Here is a 19776-nt window from a genome sequence, read left to right as displayed (position 1 = left end):
GTGATGATGGTGAAGATGTGCTTCGTGTTTACAGCACTATCAGTGTGTTTTGACTAAACTGCTGTTTGTCCGTCCGACGTATTGATTTAGTACAATGTACCGGACAGTCTGGAGGCACCGCAACACAGGAAGCCATAACATGTTTTGTTGACTCGGTATGAGCCTTGGTGTGTCATAGACGTCATGAAAAAGTAATTTTATGTTTGGGCGGCTGACTCACCATGACACTTAGTCACGTTAAAAGTAGTTTTATTGAGGACAATAAGTCCCCTTCTGACTTAAAAACAAGAGTTAACCCTCCTGTTGTCCTCATTTACAGGCATCAAAAAAATATTGTTTCCTGGTTTGGAAAAAATTCAAAAATTCAGCCAAAAAAATTCCCCAAATTTCTGAAAATTTGCTAAACCTTTAGGAAGAAAATTCCAATAATTCCTTAAAAGTTTCCCTTCAAAGTTTAATTTAAAAAAAAAAAAAAAAAGAAAATTCTTGTAAATATTTTTCAAAAAATGAGCAAAAATCTTCCAAAAAATCCTAAAAATATCTAAAGTGAATACATACATATCAGTAAAACTTCTAATATTTTCTTTAAAAACATTCACCAAAAAAATCAACCAAAATCCAGTGAAATTCGCTGGATTTTGGTTGATTTTTTGGTGAAGTGTTTTGGTGTAGTGTTAGACTGGATTTATGATTCACTTAATGTTATCTTCATTGAAAAAAAGACTCTTCTTTCAAAAATAAGGTCATTTCTAAGTGACCCCAAACTTTTGAACAGTAGTGTACATGTACATGTTCCATGTGTACGTAGTATTACACTTGTTGTAACGTCACCATTAAGCATCTGCAAACAGATGCAGACTCTTGTGAACTTCGTAAAATAAAATTTGCGCCTAGCTGCCACTGTCATAACTGGACACTGGTAGTAAAACATCGACTTTAGAGAACTTTCTAGGAGTTTTGAGTGTCTGCAATGCGACAGGAGCACTGGGAGCAGAGTATCGCTGCCCAGGAAACTACTATGGTGATGAAATTTAAGTCAGAAGTGCAGTCTCGGAACTTTTTGGTGACACTATGTATATTTAACAACAAAACAATAAAACCTGAAAGTGGAACGCAAACGCTGACACCCAATAAGAACCAACAACAAACTGGAAAGCTGAGTCATCAGATGAGTCACGACAACGGGATCATCTTTAAACCACACCTGATCGTCACGTCGGTCCTGATTCATTCTGGATCTACTGTATCTGCAGCTGCGTCACTCATTACGCAACATCTATGGACGATAAGTCAGATAAAAATCCCGCCAGCTTGTAATAATGGACGTGAGACATGTTACATTAACGCTCAGAGGACAGATTCAGGGTTAATTTTCTTGGAAATGAGGAATAATTATCCACATAAAAGACTCTTTTTGAAGATTTTATGGCACTAAAACCACAAGAATCAGCTGAAATTGTAGATTTGATTGGATTTAAGGAGAATAATAATAAAACATTTGGGTGTTTGTTTGATGACCAGAAGGATGGAAGTTATTAGATGAGTGAGGGAGGAGGGGGGATGATGTTGTGTAAGAATCTGGATCCACAACACAAAATTAAAATATTACTGGTTTCCATTATAATAAAGGGAAACAAAGTGGAAAACCTCTATTGTGGGATTCATATTTGCAGTTTCCTTTTATAATCCATGTGTTTCCAGTTATTATCAGTGAGTTTTTTAGGAGTAAACCAGAGACACGGCTGATATCTGTCTGTCTCATCCTGCTGCTGCTACTCACAGATCCGCACTTTGCGCCTGTTCTGTTTTGACGCATGACGCACAGAGGTGTGCTGCTCCCCCTCCGCCCCCGTCACGTTAAGGTGGTATGGTTCTGGTTAGTGATGTAAGAGGGGTGTAATGGCACAACCCTCGGCCTCCACCAATCCACTTTTGGGCAGGGCTCGACACCCATTTTCGGCGCTTCGTTATAAAACCGACTTTAATGCATCCTGTCGCCCAATACTCACCAAATTCTCTCACACGGATCATTAATCTGCTGCTGCTTTTTGTCTCTGGAGACTTTGTATTTAATATTTATCAAGGTAAGTTTTAAAATACACGAATTAATGGTTTAACATTTAAGCTGCGAGATGCATTAATGCGCATTTAATTAGTGATGCGCAGCAAAAATGCAACTTAATTATTCTGTTTTGTGCATTTTTTGATGCTTCACTTCTCAAAGTTCATTAGTTTTGCAGGATGATAAATTAATTCATTATGTCTGCAGAGAATGTGGCGTTTTCTGTGCAGCGATTCTCCTTGTTGTTGCTCCAGTGAAGTTTAATAGTAAAAAAAAAATTTAAAAAAATTAACGAATAAAACACGATTCAGTCGGAATTCTGCAAGAATTTCTGCCTAAAACGATTATCTGATGATAATCTGAGTATGCAAAATGAATATTCTTTGTTAATTTTCTTCTTTTATGCATGAAACGGGAATTTTGTGGCATTTTTATGAAGGAAAACTGCTGCAAAAAAGTCAGAACACCATGTAAAAGTATCAACAGTGAAGATTTTATGTGCTTTTATAGACTTTTATTGGATTATTAGTACTGATGCATGTTAAAGTTGAGTGTTTTATATAGTTTTGGGGAGTTTAATTTATATTATAGTTGTAATGACTGATGTAAAGTAACTAAGTACATTTACTCAAGTAACTTTGGGGTATTTGTACTTACATTTTCTGCAAATATTGCACTTTATGCTCCACTAGATTTATCTGACAACTTTTCCAGACTTGGGTTTTTAAAATATCCATGTATGATAATTAAATTACCATATAATATGGATTAATATTAAACTTTATTGATCCCTGAGGGTAAATTCACAAGCTGCCATGCAGATATAAAATAGTTAAATCACCTGTAGAAGCTTCGACATTAAATAAATCCTGAGTAAAATGAAAATCTGATTTAATATTTCTTTATTTATGCATGAAACAGCAGTTTCTTGGCACTTTTTGCAGCAATTATGAAGGAAAACATCTGCAAAAAAGTCAGAACACCATGTAAAAGTATCAACAGTGAAGGTTTTACGTGCTTTTATAGACTTTTATTGGATTATTAGTACTGATGCATGTTAAAGTTGAGTGTTTTATGAGAAGTTTAATCTGTAAAAAGCTGCTATATTTTCTAATATGGCTGTAAAGACTGATGGAAAAAAACTGAGTGCATTTACTGACGTAAGTTTAAGATATTTTTACTTTGATTTTTTGACGAAAATAAAAATCTGAAAGAAAATCTGATGAAATATTTCTTCTTTTATGCATAAAACGTCAATTTTTGGACATTTTTTGCAGCAGTTATGAAGGAAAACTGCAGCAAAAACATCAGAACACCTTGTAAAAGTACCAATGACAAAAATTTTATGTACTTTTATAGACTTTCAGTGGATTTTTAAAATAGATTTTTATTGGATTTATAAAAATATGTAATCAATAAACATATATATCATGTAATATTATTGATTAATATGAAACTTTATTGATTCCTGAGGGGGAATTCATAGATATAAAGTCATTAAATCACCTTTAACAGCTTCAATATTAATGCATCACTATTTATAATGCAATAGTTTGATGTATTTTATTCTGAAATGAGTTTATTCTGCATGTGGAGTACTTTTACTTTTGGTTACTTTCAGGATATTTTGATGCTTGTTGGAGGTAAAAAGGTGAATGCAGGTTTGTCAGATAAACAGAGTGCAGTTAAAAGTGTAGTTAAAGTAAAAGAATCAGATTCACTTTCCTCTTCTTCACCTCCAGGATGGAGAACAAGTCCTACCTGGTCAAGATGAACGGAAACGGCGTCCTGGGTAAGGCCGCTGTCAACGGGAAGACCCTGAACGGAGGCGGCGTGAACGGGAAGACGGTGCACGGAAGCTTCCACCACGTCAGCGTCAACGGCAGCTTGTATCCGGCTAAAACCAAGAGCCGCCGGCAGAGGTGGGAGGTGAAGCCTTCAGAGATGGCCAACAACACGCTGAACCCCATCAGGGCCATCGTGGACGGCATGAAGCTGAGCCCGAACCCGGACAAGCCCATGATTGCCCTGTCCATAGGTGGGTTCACATCAGTTCTCCTCTATTACGTCCATAAATATATCAGTTTCTTCATGATACTCCTCATCTATGTGCAGCATTTTGCACTGATATTGTGTGTGTTGGTCGAAAACACAAGATAAAACTTTATTAATCCTGGACGAAGTTCTTGTGCCAGATATTAGACAGAAACAACAAAATGATGTAATGTAAGAAAAGCAAGAAGATATAATCATTTAAAAAGACGGCTAAAATAAGGCTAGAATAGAAAAATGCTTTTTTGTTCCTGAAAATGAGATAAAAATGAAATTATCTTTCTGAAAACTGACATATAAATAAAATACTGTTCCTGAAACATGAGATAAAAATGAAATATTGCACTTGAAAAATTAGATAAAAATAAAAAAAATGAGATAAAACTGAGATATTATTCCTGAAAAATTAGATGCAAATAAAATATTGTACCTGAAGAATGAGATAAAAATGAAATATTTTTCCTGAAAAATTAGATAACAATGAAATATTTTTCCTGATAATCTATTTAAAGTGGAATATTGCACCCAAAATATTAGATAAAAATAAAATATTCTTGAAAAATTAGATACAAAAGAAATATTGCACCTGAAAAATTGATATAAAGGAAATTTTGCACCTGAAAATGAGATAAAATTTAATTTTGTTTCTGAAAAATGAGATAAAACTGAAACATTATTCCTGAAAAATTTGATAAAATAAAATATTGCACCTGAAAAATGAGATTGAAAGGAAATATTGTTCCTGAAAAATGAGATAAAAATCAAATATCGGATGTTACACTGACGTGTATTTCACATGTAGTTCCTCATACGTGTGCAGCTGCCTCTTGCTCTTTCAGTTTCTACCAGTTGTTTCTATTTTTTAAAGATCTTTATGCAGAACTTTTGTTGTTCCCTTCATACTTCTTCCTTCCTTTCCTCCTCAGGCGACCCCACCGTGTTTGGAAACCTCCCTACAGATGAAGCCGTTCTTCAGGCCATGAGAGACGCCGTCGACTCCCAGAAATTCAACGGCTACGCCCCTTCTGTCGGTGAGTCGCTCTGAGCAGGAAAGTAAAGAATATTAATGTTGTTTTAATCATCTGAACCTCAAAACCTGCCACTGAGTTTAAAACGTGCTATCTTGTTAAAAAAAAAAGTCCAAATCGACACCATTTATCAGCCAGAAACTGTAAAACCAGAAAGAAACATCAGATTTTCAACTTCACATCTGTGACGTCAGGAAAAAGGAACCAAACCTAAGTTTAGAGTCGTGAAACTGAAAAGGTTGAACTGCAGGCAGTGTTTCCACAGAGAGACTGAGAGGAAAATCAAAGCTACTGGATGAATAAAATAAATGCAGCATGGCTCAGAAACAGTGAACAGAGGAGAAGTTGTTGGAGATACATTCAGCATGGAGAAACATCTTTCTACAGAGGATGAACAGAGTAGAGACATTTTTTTTCATAATTTGTATCGTTCTGACTTAGGTTTTTCATTAGTTATCATTTATGTCATTCTGCACAGAAGACATTTCTTCATAGTCTCTCCTTCTTCATGGTTGTTCTGTTTCCATGAAGCTGCAGGACTTTACATTGCAGTGAAAAATGAATCACAGTGAGTAAAACTGTGACAGCAGTAAAAGAAAGTCACACAGAAACTGCTGCTTTGGAGTTCAGAGGGTTAAATAAACATTTTACTGGCATCTATTCAAGGTGGAAACAGCTCCCATGTTACTATGATAGTAAATAATTAGTCAAGGAAATGAGTTTAAATGAGCGTTAATGCTCAGATGATTCACATTGGTTGTAATAAAAAGACAACGGGGTTGGAAGTTGCACCTAAAAACTCCTAATTTCACATATTTGTAGCTTACAAGTTGGTAAAAAGCTGCACTACCTGGCTATAATCATAGAAAGCAGCTAACAATACAGCATAAGTGAGGGGGTGAGAAACCGAGTGGTCTAACCCACAGCCCAAATATAGCATTACAGCGGAATGTTAAACCATTCTTGAAAACAAAAAACTTTGAACCCATTTTTCTCAAAAAACTGCAAAAAGTGGGTTAGACCAGTCTGCTTCCAAACCCTTCAGTTGTGCTGCTTCCATAAGAGGTTCAGGAGTGAAAAATGAGTCAACAGTGGAGAAAAACCTCCTTCAGTTGGTTCCATGAGGCCTGAAAGCAGAAGCACAGATGCATTAAATGTTTAAACTGCAGCAGGAAGTTAGAAAGTGTGTTTTTCTGCTGCAGGTTACCTGAAGAGTCGGGAGGCAGTGGCCAACTTCTACAGCTGCTCTCAGGCGCCGCTGGAGGCCGACGTGAGTCTCTTTTAGTAATTAGGTCAACGTATGTCTGTAAAATGAGTCTATTGGAGCCAAAATCAATAAAAGCTGAACTAAAGTCCGTCTGTCCCCCGTCAGGATGTGATTCTGACCAGCGGCTGTTCTCAGGCCATCGACCTGGCTATCAGTGTCCTCTGTAACCCCGGAGACAACATCCTGGTGCCCTGTCCTGGCTTCTCCTTATATAAGACCCTGGCGGTTTCCATGGGCATCGAGGTCAAACTCTACAACCTGCTGGTGAGTTTGTCGGAGTTTTATATTATCTCTGCAGCTCCATTCAGCTGAACTAAACCTGGAAAAACAGGTTGAATTTAAACACTTTTGCATCACAGATTAAAAAATCCTGCAAAACTTCAATGTAGAAATCTCAAACTAGCACAATTTATCAATCAGTTCCATAAAATTTTATTCATTTAGAGCATATTTAAATACTTTTATTGTCAGATTTAACAACAAACACGTTACCAATGTCTCTACAGAGTGCTGTGATTTATCTATTTCTACTCACAACTACTTTTTTATAAAGTGGAAATTTGCGTCAAGTCCTTAAAACGAGATGAAAGCGGTTTCCAAAAGAAAAATAACATTACAGCTTGACCAAGCATGCTTAAATATTACTTGTTTTTAAATCTAAATTAGTCTAAATAAGTAATTTTTACATACACAGTACTATAAAGAGGAACCACACAGTAGAACTGGAGATAATTGGGGAACTTTAAGCTGCAATTTGGGTGAAACAAGCCTTTAAATGAGTTTGCGTTTATCCACAAAGCATCAAAATCTGCTAAATAATTGATACTTATTTCCAAAAACATGATGTTTATGCTGCTGACAGAAACTTTTATGAGCAGAATTTATGATTCCACATGTAATTAATCAAACTATTTTAACTTATCTGTCTGTAAAATGTGTTTTTATTGGCTCAGTGTTGGGTTTTTACTTTGACTGTTTAGTGAATAAGTGGTGGAAACTACTGTACTTCCATACAGTGTTAAGGTACTTGTAAATACTTCAATTTACATTTTTTGCTGCTTTCTACTTCCACTCTACTACGTTTATCTGGCAGCTTTTCTAAGAAACTTTAGAGGCTTTTTTACAATTATAAAGACATTTTTCTGCAAGTCAGACAGTGTGCAAGAATCTTTTTGAAAGTCTTAGATGCATTTGTCTCTCCTACGTATGAATTTTTGCAATAATGTTCGTCAAAAAGCTTCAAATGAATGTATCAACTCGTTTTTTTGCGTCTGTGCTTGTGAAAACTGTCAAATTTACAGCAAAGAATCGTGTTTTGTGAACGATTTATTGTCAGAATCTTTAGTTCTGGAGCAGTTTAAGTTATAAGTGCAGGGAAATGAAACACTCAAGGACACTCAGAGCTGTAAATGTGGAGTAAAGGTGCAAAACTTTAGCGATTTCCTGCATCCCTCCTGAAGTCTACACTCATTTTAGCCCCTGAACATCATCAGTGAGTGGTTTTTTTAATCATTCCGTCTTCATCCTGACTTATGTCTCTGGTTGACAGCCTGAGAAGTCCTGGGAGATCGACCTGCAGCACCTGGAGAGTCTGATCGACGAGAGGACGTCCTGCCTGATCGTCACCAACCCCTCCAACCCCTGCGGCTCCGTCTTCACCAAGGAGCACCTGCAGAAGATCATCAAAGGTCCGTTTCACCTGCAAGAACTTCTAAACTAGGACAAGAAATGAGCTAATGAAGGAGTAAAACAATGACACTTCTGTTTTATTTCCCTCCAGTGGCCTCCAGACACTGCGTCCCCATCCTGGCTGATGAGATCTACGGCGACATGGTGAGTAAAGCAACATCTCAGGTGCAGGTTGGGATCACCAGCGAGGCACATTTTTCACCACAGAGGTTCATTTGCCCCGGCTCTGGGCGGTGGGGTAACAAGCCCACATCAGCACAGGAGGGATTAGGGGTTATGTGGTGAGTCAGGAAGGTCAGCAGGGGCAAACAGTGGAAGTCACATCAGGTTCATTTATACCACAACGAGAGTTTACTGCAGTGCTGTCATGATATGTCGGTAAAAACGTGCAAAAAGCAACAGGATCAGTTTATAAAATAGTAAAAAACAACTGAGAGAGGAGGGACATGTGCAATTTTAGATATCTGGTGCAGAAGATGTGCAAACGTGCATAAAACAAGACAGAGTTAATTTGAAAACAGTAAAAATACACAGTAAGAACTGAAACAGAAAGTGAAAGTTGCAAAACTGTGCAAAAAGGAAGACAGGATCAATGTGTAAAAGACAAGAAAACAGTAAAGAAAAACAAAGAACAACTGAAACAGGAGGAGGATTTTGCATATTTAGATATCTGGTGCAGTTATCAGTCAGAGAGCCACAAAAATGTGTGCAGAAAGCAAAAGGATCTGTCTGCAAAACAGTAAAAAACAACAGAATCAGGAGGATAAATATGCAATTTTAGATATCTGGTGCAGAAGATGTGCACATAAATCAAGACAGAGTTAATTTTTACAAAAATAAAAATTGACAGAAAGAACTGAAACAGGATGGGAATTTGCAAAAATAGGTGCAAAAAGGAAGAAAGTATCAATCTAAAAAAAAAAAAAAAAAGCAGAGGATCAAAAGTAAAGAAACAGAGTTAAATATCATAAAAAAGTGCAAAATAAATCAATACAACAAACAGCAATGTATCCAAATAACAAAATAAAAGCACCAAAATATGCCATATTGAAATAAAGAAAAAGAACAACTAGACCAAATGAAAATCAAGGGCAAAACCATAAAATTACAAAAATTATAATAATAATAATAATAATAATAATAATAATAATAATAATAATAATAATAATAATAATAATAATAATAATAATAATAATAACAATAAGAGTAAATACATTCTCCGCTGGAGTTTAAAAGTTTAAAACACGGAAACGTGTTCTAGCAAAGTCCAAAAGTAACATTATAAACATCTAAATGTGCAAAATAAGAGATCTACAATCCAGACAAAAATATTTTCCTAAATCAACCTAAACAGTGGGCAAAAATGAACAGAAGCAAAAAATGGCCAAAAACTGCTCGAGTTTAAAAGTTTAAAACATCGATATGTCTTCTAGTACAGCCCAAAAATATAATTAGAAACAAACCAGATAATTATATTTTCCCAAATCAACTCAAACAGTGGGTAAAAATGAAACTCAAGCTGAAGAAGAACAGCAAAACTTAATGGCTCCATCAAAATAAAAGCATTTCCTCTCACAATTAAATCCTCAAGACACCCACGTTTTTTATGTCTTTTGGCTACTTTTGTTGTCTCTATGTTACATATTTTTTTCCATTTTTCTTTTTTACAAGTTGGTTTCAGTATTTTAATCTGTTTTTTCAGTTTGAGATTTTGATTTTAGTAGTTTTATTCTGGCTTGATGTTTTGATCATAGTTTTGTTGCACTTTGGTCACTTCAGGTTGCTTTAAATGTGATATATGAATATATTTAATTAGATTTTTTGACCTTTTCAGGAGGAAATACCTTACTTTCAGAGTGTAGTTTAGTTTTATATTGATTTTTGCAGAAGGTTAAGTATGAAGACGGGTAAATTGAAATGTTTGCTTTGAGAAAACATTATAAGCACATTGGGTCCGAATCATCATTTCTGTAAACTCTGTACCGGTCAGTTGGAAGCTGAAGGTCAGGTAAACATGAACAGACGTGCAGTGGCTTGTTTTTCTGCCCGACACCAGAAACAAGGTAAAGTTGAAATATCCAGCGTGGTAGTTTTCCACTGACAGTGTTTGGTTATGGTTCAGGTATTTGCTTTTACGAGGCCAAGTCCTTTAATTACCTTGAAAGTCACATTTATGACGTTAAATTAACAACAGCAGCAGAAAAGTAGGTCAGTGAACCAACCCACCTGAAACGTGACCCGATGTGACTTAGAACAATAGTAAATCTGCACATTTGGTTCCACGAAGTTCCGGAAAAATACGATATCATGAACAAGATCTGGATGCATTTGGGTCATTCCAGAATTGGAGGACATTTTACGTCCCACCCATCAAGTTTCAAATAATCCAGAATACTAAAACATGCCGTTATTGTTAATTGATTTTCTGGTTTTGATTTGTGAGTTAACTTAGTCCTTCTTGGAACTTGACTTGGGAGGTTACTTTAGACTTATTAGTCTTGACGTGGGATTTGCTTGTCTTGTCTGTGGACTTGATTTGAGACTAGCTAGTCTTGGTTTGCAGTTTGGTTTGGTTCTTCTTTGAGTGGACTTCAGTGGTAGTGGTCTTGACTCTGGACTTAGAATAGTTGGAATTGTTGAATTGAATTGAAACCTGCTAGTCCTGACTTGGGAGTAGTTAGTCTTGACTTGAGACTTGTTAGTCTTGACTTGTGATTTGACTTAGGACTTCTTGGAATGAGCTTTGGAGATAGTGGTCCAGATTTTTTACTTTTTTCTTGACTTTTTTCCATCAGTCAGTTTGTCCTCTTGGTCAGCAGTAACAGCAGCTAAATATCTAGCTTCTACTGCTGAGAAAAAGATCACATTAGCATGGATTAGCAACCCTGCTACTGTGATTAGAGTAGGGTTAGCAAACAACACAGAAAACATGGAATAAAAATGCTACCATTGATGTGTGAGCTGAGACAGTCAAGCCTTTGATAGTTTATTACCTATTATTGATGAATATGGAGCAGAAAACTGTAAAGGAGAAGGTTCATTTGGTGGACATTTGTAATATTATTACCTGTAATTAATTAAAAAAACAAACAAACAAACAAACAAACAGGGAAAAACTGTCAAAAATACCAGTAAATAAAAATCTATAAAAATATGTTAAAAACTGTGAGGTGCTGTAAAGTTTAAAAACTGAGGTGAAAACAATGGTTAATCTAAATATAATAAACCTATAATTTTATGGTCACACACTGTAAAAGAACAAATTACCTTTTATTAAACCATTATTTTGCAGTTTTGGCCTGTTTATCTACAGCTAACGTGTAAATTTAATCTGATTTTCTGTGATTTTAGCAGTCATTGTCTATAAACTAAGAACACTGGGGCAATCTGTGAATGAACACTAAATTGTTTTTTTTTTTTTAAAAATGCTTTAAAAAAATGTCTTACAGTATCAGTTTTCTCCATTTTTTCCGTTTTCTACTGGTAATACTGAGACATTCTTCAGTCTCCTCAGGTCATCCGGCCTACTTTCAGTTCACTGTAATGCTGTTTTCATTATCCGGCCTCGTGTTTATTAGAAAGCTGAAAGTTCTTTTAGTGTTGTGAGTGGAAAAGTTTCGAGTCACTGAGTTCATCCACAAACCCCCATCATCTTCATCATCATCATCATCATCATCATCTCACTGTGAACTCAAACACACCACAATGACTCAGCACTTTCTGGGCTGCATCTGGTTGCAATTAGCAACGTCTGGTTCTGTAGAGACGTGGAGGAATGGGGGAGGAATGGGGGAGGAATGGGGGAGGAATGGGGGGGCGTCGTGGTGGGAGGAGGCTGGTCTGGGGGTGAGGCGATGGAGGGGGAGCCCTTTTTATTTTACGACGGCGGAGCCCTTCCTCCCCTCTGCAGTAAATTAAATCCTGCAAAGTCATCCTGGGCAGATGGGAAACCAGGTTGTCAGCAGCAGAAAATGATAGAATCTGTGTAGTTGAAGTCAGTTTACTGATAAAAGGAATGTTTTTGACAGGTATTGAGTGTAATATTTAGCTTTTTACTATTCATTTTATTTTATTTACTTGATAAGCAAAACAGAAGGAGGGAAGAAGAAAAAAAACATTCTCAAACTGTAAATTATGTCCAAAGTAAATCAGAAGTATTCATTTTTTCTAAAAAAAAGTCAATAATTTTTAAACAGTTAATTTACAGATTATCTGTTTTTTTCTTGTTTTGATAAATTACAGATATTATTTAATTTTTTTGCCTTTATTTATACAGGTATTTATGCCCGTCATTATAACTACACTGTAAATATGTTTTTCCAAAATTGTAAATAATAATAATAACAATAAGGCAAATAATTTCGACTTGTATTTTTACAAATGATTCTAATTCCTGCATTTTCAGTCTAAAAGCAGCCTTTTGCTTCTGTTTTAATGTGGTTTATTCTGTGTTAACTGGAACCGAGAGGAGCCCAGGAATGCTTCAAATCACAGGATGTTATGTCACCGATCCGAACCGACCAATAGGATTGTGGGCCGTGTCGGGTTCCACGTCACTCTTCCTGTACGGTTCTAATGAGAACCAGCTTTCTGTGGTTCCTGTGGACTTGTTCCACACAAGAAGTTACATAATCCAGGAGTTGCTGTTGTCGGTCAGAGTTTTAATATAATTATTACATAACTTTAGTGTTCAGGAAGTTTTACCGCCTTCTAGTATCAGTGGAGGGAAACTTCTCTGAACTGTTGCTGCTCTTCAGGAGGAACTCAATGAAAAAATGAACACATATGTAAATACATGCACAGTTTAAGTGCTATTTCCATAGAAATACAGCAAAAATAAGAGCTAGTTCCTGCTTTGGTTTCAAGTTTAGATGCCGAAAGCAACACAAACATCAGTTCCACTCTGCATTTTTAAGAGCCTTGTTAATAAAGACTTATTTAGTAGTAGTATTTCATAAGAATACATGTTTTAAAATGTTAGTTTTATTAAGATAAGTTGAAAGTTAAGCTCTTATTTAATCTGAAAACAAAATTAGGTCCTGGAAAAAAAATTTCTGCATCAAAATATTTAGAAATTTCTTGCCTGATTTAGTTATTTCTGTACATTAATGAATATAATGTGAACCAGACCACTGACTTTTAATTTGTATTCATTAGAATAATCCCTTAAAATGTGACATTTAGTCATTTTACAGTGGAAAAAGTTGGACAGAGCCACATATGGTGACATTTTGGTGGCAGTAACTTTTATTTTAAAGGTCTTAGTTTTTACCTGAAAGCACAGTTTTGAGTCATTTTGGACAAATGTTTAAGTCACTTTTGTCAAATTTGAAATCACCTTGGACACATTTCTAGTAATTTCTGACAAATTTGAGCAATTTTTGATAATGTCTTAGTAATTTTAAACAACATTCATGTCATTTTGACCAATTTTCTCAGTAAATTCTAGTCATTTTCAACTATTTTCAAGTAACATTATATAGACGGTTGATCAGAACAAACTCTAGACAATAAAAGGAGCATTTTAACACAGAAGATACCATAATCATCCAATAGACATGAGTCACTCAGTAGTAAAGTGTAGTTTAAAAACTAGAACAAATGCAGCTGGTATTAACAAAAAAAGACGTATAAAGGCCTTGAAAGGAGTTAAATGCAGGTAAAAATGAGCTCCGTGTTTAAATATGTGTAGACAGGATAAACTTGACTCATGTTGTTTTTGTTTTGTTTTGTTTCCTCCTCAGGTGTTTCCAGGTTGCGACTGTCCTTCCATGGCATCTCTCAGCAGCGACGTTCCCATCCTCTCCTGTGGCGGTTTGGCCAAACGCTGGCTGGTTCCTGGTTGGAGGATGGGATGGATCCTGATCCATGACCGGAATGACGTGTTTGGATCCGAGGTACGACTTTATGTTCATTCTTTAACCAGTAAGAGGCGAGTAAATACATAAACGTTGGGTTATTAGCAACCCAAAACTACATAAATGTCTCAAACTTTTGCTGTGAAAACGTCAAGAACACTGATTTTCAAAGTTTTTATCTAAAAAGTAAACCGACTTTCTTGCAGTAATGTTGTAATTCCCACTCTGACCTGACGGTGGCAGTGTTGTCTCATTATTCCCATGCTTCAATCCAGACACACTGATACAGAAATGTGTCTGTTCACCTAAATAACACTGAAAACACCAGTTAGTTGGATGATTCTTACCTGAATACAGGAACTTATAGCTGCCAAATGTTTAAAATGTTATTTTTATTCAGACGACTGGAGCATCGGGTTTTTAGATTTTGCTTCAGAGTGAAATAATTTTATTTTAGGGTCGTATTTATATCGTAAATTATGTCAAATAAAGTAGGTCAGTCTCGCAGAAATATGTGTCACAGGAAGCTTAAACGATGTGGTTTTTTGACTATGATGTTGACCTAGTTTTCGTCTTTAACAACAACTGCAAAACAGAATTCCTGACATTTTATTCACCACTTTTGGTTTTATTTACTGCAACCACGGATTCAGAAAAAAAGGAAAAAGGAGCCAAGAAAACTTCTAAAAGTTTTTAATTTGTCCAGAATCAGAACCACAAAAACTCCGGAGACGACCTGAATCTGTCAGTCAGCGCAACAAAAAACCCCCGATTTATCTGTGGGAAGTTCCTGCAGCTTTGTGCAAAATAAGGCAGAACACTGTCAAACATTACTGCTTTTTAACCATTTTAAAAAGTATTTACTGTTATTTTGCAGATTTCCGCAGTTTGTTTCTTTGCAGATAATAACTAGTAAAAATAAAAATAATATAGTTAAAAATTTAATTTAAAAAATATAGTAATATAAAAAAATAAGTATTAGTTTACATGGAAAATTGTAAATAACATCCACGTCTAAAATCAATATTTTTTGCAAAGCTAATAAGATCTTTCAATCCAATGTTTGACCATAAAGTTTAACTACTTTTACTGTATTTAAGTCAGCAAAAATATTATTTTACAAATACTTGCTGTTATTTAAACTGAAAGTTATAAATATTAGGAGCTGAAAAATGGTAAATCATTTTGAAAGTTTTTTTCCAGTTTTGAAAAGAAAAGTGAAAAAAAATCACAGAAAATAAACATTAATTTACAATTAACTTTCCCCAAAAAATTGTTTCAAAGAAAAATTCTCCGTATTAGGGGTTAAAAAGAATATTTTTAAAAAAACTGTTATTTTAGAGATAATTGGTGCTATTTTCACAGTTTATACAGTTTTCTGCCAGATTTTTACAATTTTTTTATGGATTTATTCTTATTTTAGTGAACAAACATGAACGTTTTCAGGCCGACAGTTTTCCTAAATGTGTACATGATTGTTATGGTGATATTATTTTCATGTAAATATGTGTGCAGATAAACATTTAAAGGTTGTTTTTATGTCTCTGATTGCTCTGCAGATCCGACAGGGTTTGATGAAACTGACCCAGCGTATTCTGGGAGCCTGCAGCATCGTCCAGGGGGCGCTAGAGAGCATCCTGAACAACACGCCTCAGAGCTTCTACAACAGCACCATCAGATTCCTCAAGGTACAACAGCAGAGTCCACAAAACATCCTCAGTCTGAGCTACAGGGGCTGGTTTATGCTTCCTGTGCTGTTTTTAACTGGAATACCTTCAAAATAAAAGCTTTAAAATGTTGGTTTTAGTAAGATTAGTGGATCGTCACAAAGTTCAGAACTAAAGAAGCTTCACGGATGAAAGTAAAACGTTTTCAAGAACCTAAAAGAGAAATCTGACATGTTTATGGGGTCATTTATATTCTTAAATCTGCACTAGTCGATAGTTTTATAATAACAATGAGAGAAATGATGGTTTATAAAGTGAACAAACCTGAATCTGCAGCTCAACTCACCTTTAAAAATGATTCCCACAATGACTCCATGTGCTGTTTAAGGACATTTTAAGCATTTTTAAATTAGTTTATAATTCATTTGTAATAAAAAACTGCAGTGTTAAGTTTCTAATATTCTGGTTACAACATGCAAACATGTAGATTTTACAAAGTAAACAAGATCAAAAATACAGTTTAGAGTTGAAAATTTGATTTTTTTTACGGCTTTGCTGTGTAAAAATAATGTAAAAAGTCCCTTTATCATGATGGGAATATATCATTTTAATGTGTATTTATAGATTTTAGTACATTTTACTACATGCAACTGTTTTTTCTTTTTCTTTCTTCAGTCCAACTCAGAGATTTGCTTCAGTGAACTGTCCACCGTCCCTGGACTGAACCCCGTGATGCCTTCAGGTGCCATGTACCTCATGGTCAGTATTAAACATGTTTATTATAAATGCTCTTTAACATTCTGGGATGCATCTTAATTAACTCCACTAGATTTACTTTAGTGTTTAGTTCTATTTTACCATCAAAAATCCAACCTTTCAGCACTTTAAGTATATTTTAATGCTCATACTTTTATACTTTAACTTAAGTATGAATCTAAATGCATGACTTTAACTCGCAGCAAGGTGTTTAATTAACTATAATATAGGAGTACTTGTGGGAGTTTTTTAATAAATTTGCCAAAACTTCTGAAAACATGTTGTCATTCAGGGTTAATGACTCATGATTGGTGTGATTTAAACTTAAATCTAAACAAATAAAATTGGCACAATCTGAGGAAAGTGTTGCTATGAATAAAAAAGCTTCTGTAAATTACAACAAGTGACAATATATGATAGAATCTGAAATGTAATCACTGTGTATGTAAGTAAGAAGCAAAAAACTTTTATATCAAGCATCATTAGTGATTTTTTAAGAAGCTACAGTAGTTTGGTGACAACAAAAACAGCAAAAAGTACCTTAAAAATCACACATAAATTAAATTTAATGTCACTTTGTTAATCACCTCTTAAAACCCACTTTTATAGTCTGGTTTTTATGTGAAGTTTCCTTTTAGCTTTAATTAGTTGTAGTGTTTTATTCTGTGTTTATTTTATATGTTCTCTCTTCCTTTATTTTCATTTTAGCTGCCTGGTTCTTTGTCATGATGTCGTCTTTAATTCTTTCATTTTTTAATTTCCAGCTTTTCTTAATCTTCGCTCTTATTCTTTAATTTTTAAACTGCCTAGTTCCTTAGTTTGATATGTGTCCTAATCCAGCTAATTATTCATCTAATTTATTATCATTTTTAGTATTTATTTTATCTGACTGCTCTGTGTTTGCAAACTGTCAAATCGCCTTGTCGACGCTGTTCTTAAGTGTGCTATATAAATAAATAATAATAATAATAATTATTATTATTATTATTAATGAAGGTTTGAATTTAATTTTTGGACCAGAGGAACTTATCTGTGTTCATATTTTTCCAGGTTGGGATCGACATGGATCATTTTCCAGATTTTAAGAATGACGTGGATTTCACGGAGCGTCTGGTGACGGAGCAGTCGGTCTTCTGTCTGCCTGCTTCGGTAAGATCACATCCATTTAAGTCTCAGTTTTAACAGAACAACTGGGTGAAAACATTCAAATACAAACTGACAGAATAGAAAAAATAAAAATTCAAAGGAAAATTATGACATAAATTCAAGTTTGAACCAAAATGTATAGATTTAATTAATCCTCTGAACTCCAAAACTCACTTCAAAGTCATCTTCATTTTTAAAAAGATCATCAAAATAAGTAAGTAAACTTTATTTCTATAGCACTTTTCACAGAAAAGATTCACAAAGTGCTTCACAATACAATGCAAAATGACAATAATATAAAACAACACATAAATACCCGACAACATGATACTAAAATAGTCACCGACCATTTCATCAACCAAAAGCTTCTCTAAAAAACTGTGTTTCCAGCTGACTTTTAAAGAGTCGACTGAATGAGCCAGATTCACGGATCGAGGTAAAGCATTCCACAAACGAGGAGCAACAGACTGAAATCACCTCCAGTTTTGTAGCGAGTCTTTGGTACCGTCAGAAACTTTTGTTCAGAAGATCTGAGTGACTGACGAGAAGTGTATGGAATTAAAAGATCACAAATGTATCGTGGAGCTTGACTGTGTAATGCTCTAAAAGTAGTGACTAAAAAACCACCATTTATCAGCCAGAAACTGCAACAACAGAAAGAATAGTTAGATTTTGAACTTTTCAGTGGTCCTTGGAGGAATCATGTGTGATTTTTTGTTCCACTTTAACCAAAAAAAAAAAAAAAAAAAAATCACAATATTTCATCAAAATCACTTAAAAAGCCACAAAAAATAAACCATTTTCACTGATCAGATTCTTTAAAAAATTTAAATTCTGTGCGTTTTGGCACAAACAAGAAACTATTAGTGACTCAGCTGTGACCAGCAGTCGCTTGATAAAAATTCTGCGATGATTCGGCTGAACTGCAGGAAGTGTTTGTGCAGAGCAGACAGGAGACAATTCAAGATTCCTGAACTTTATTTATCACAAACACAACTATACACAATATAATGCTCAGTGACATGTACTGAAACAGTAAGAATAACGAAAATGAAGAAAAAAAACACACAATAAATAAATATATTTTTTGAAAATATACATGTATATATATATATATATATATATATATATATATATATATATATATATATATATATATATATATATATATATATATAAATAAAAAAAAGTGTCAAATAGAGCAAATGATTTATATGTTTATTGTTTCAGGACGAGTATGAAAACTAATTCAAAAGTTAAATAGTTAATTATCTATAATATCTAAGAGTCAATATTTATTTTTCCAGTGTCAGTAACACCTGTGGACACTTTGGAAAATGTTGCATTTGTTGATTCCAGGTTTTATTTTCACATTTTTATAGAACAAATAATCAAAGAAATTCAACTAACACTTTCTTTTTCTATCATTTATGGTCTGACAGTAGTGTTTTACGACACAAAAGACATTCTCTGTCCTTCCTCATGGTTGTTCTGGTTCCATAGAGGTGCATGGTAGTGAAAAATGAGCCCACACTGAGGAAAAATGTGACAGGAGCAAAAAAAAAAAAATCCTCAGAGTTCAGAGGGTTAAAACCAGTGGGGGAAGATAAAACAATTTAAGTAAACCTGAAATAAATCCTGGTCTCTTCTGGCAGGCGTTCGAGTATCCCAACTTCTTCCGCATCGTGGTGACGGTTCCGGAGGAGATGATGGTGGAGGCCTGCGCTCGGATCAGAGAGTTCTGTCAGAGATACTATCGACCTAGCAGCTGCGACAGCAACGACCTGGACCAGTGATCCTCCAACCAATCCCACCAACCAGTTACAAATCTGCTGCACAGGCCGTCATCGCCGTGGCAACAACAACAACAAGCTCGTCAGCAACAGACCTGAGGGTGTAATTTTGGATGTAAACCGTATGAAATGAGAAGACCTAATATTTATATTTTATACAGGCAACTTATGTTAACCTCTACGTGTTTTTGTGTATTTATATAATTGGTGTATCAGCTGCAGGATTATAAAGCTGCACATTTTATGCTACATTTTTCAAAATCTATTTTTATATACTGATAATCTTCTGCATTCTTGGCCGGTGTGAAGCTGCACAGGCTCCTAATCACAACTCTCTCTGTACATTATTTGGATGTTAATTGTGTTAAATCACATTTAGATGTATTTTTTTGTTGTTCTGACACAACATTTTGTTTGTAGTTTTGTTAATAGTGACCAAATAAAACATGTTGAAATGA

At 34.8% G+C, this 19776-nt stretch overlaps 1 protein-coding gene across 1 annotated transcript; it reads left to right on the top strand.

Moving 5' to 3' along the window:
• Positions 1 to 1928: 1928 nt before the first annotated feature.
• tat (tyrosine aminotransferase) lies at positions 1929 to 19776 on the top strand. Its single transcript, XM_023262037.3, has 12 exons — positions 1929 to 2084; positions 3805 to 4100; positions 5041 to 5145; positions 6345 to 6412; positions 6515 to 6673; positions 7959 to 8097; positions 8190 to 8242; positions 13843 to 13995; positions 15516 to 15644; positions 16299 to 16382; positions 17430 to 17528; positions 19181 to 19776. The coding sequence occupies exons 2-12, from the start codon at positions 3806 to 3808 to the stop codon at positions 19319 to 19321; spliced, it is 1425 nt and encodes a 474-aa protein (XP_023117805.1). The 5' UTR covers positions 1929 to 2084; position 3805; the 3' UTR covers positions 19322 to 19776.

This window comes from Amphiprion ocellaris, chromosome 3, assembly GCF_022539595.1.
Source record: "Amphiprion ocellaris isolate individual 3 ecotype Okinawa chromosome 3, ASM2253959v1, whole genome shotgun sequence".
Classification (NCBI taxonomy): Eukaryota; Metazoa; Chordata; class Actinopteri; family Pomacentridae; genus Amphiprion; species Amphiprion ocellaris.
This window is presented reverse-complemented; position numbering and strand designations above follow the sequence as displayed.

Excerpts from the sequence above, each read along its gene's own strand:
- tat (XM_023262037.3), top strand. The coding sequence starts at position 3,806 with ATGGAGAACAAGTCCTACCTGGTCAAGATGAACGGAAACGGCGTCCTG. Across the intron at positions 5,146-6,344 it reads CGGCTACGCCCCTTCTGTCG|GTTACCTGAAGAGTCGGGAG; the intron begins GTGAGTCGCTCT and ends TTTCTGCTGCAG. Across the intron at positions 13,996-15,515 it reads ATGACGTGTTTGGATCCGAG|ATCCGACAGGGTTTGATGAA; the intron begins GTACGACTTTAT and ends ATTGCTCTGCAG.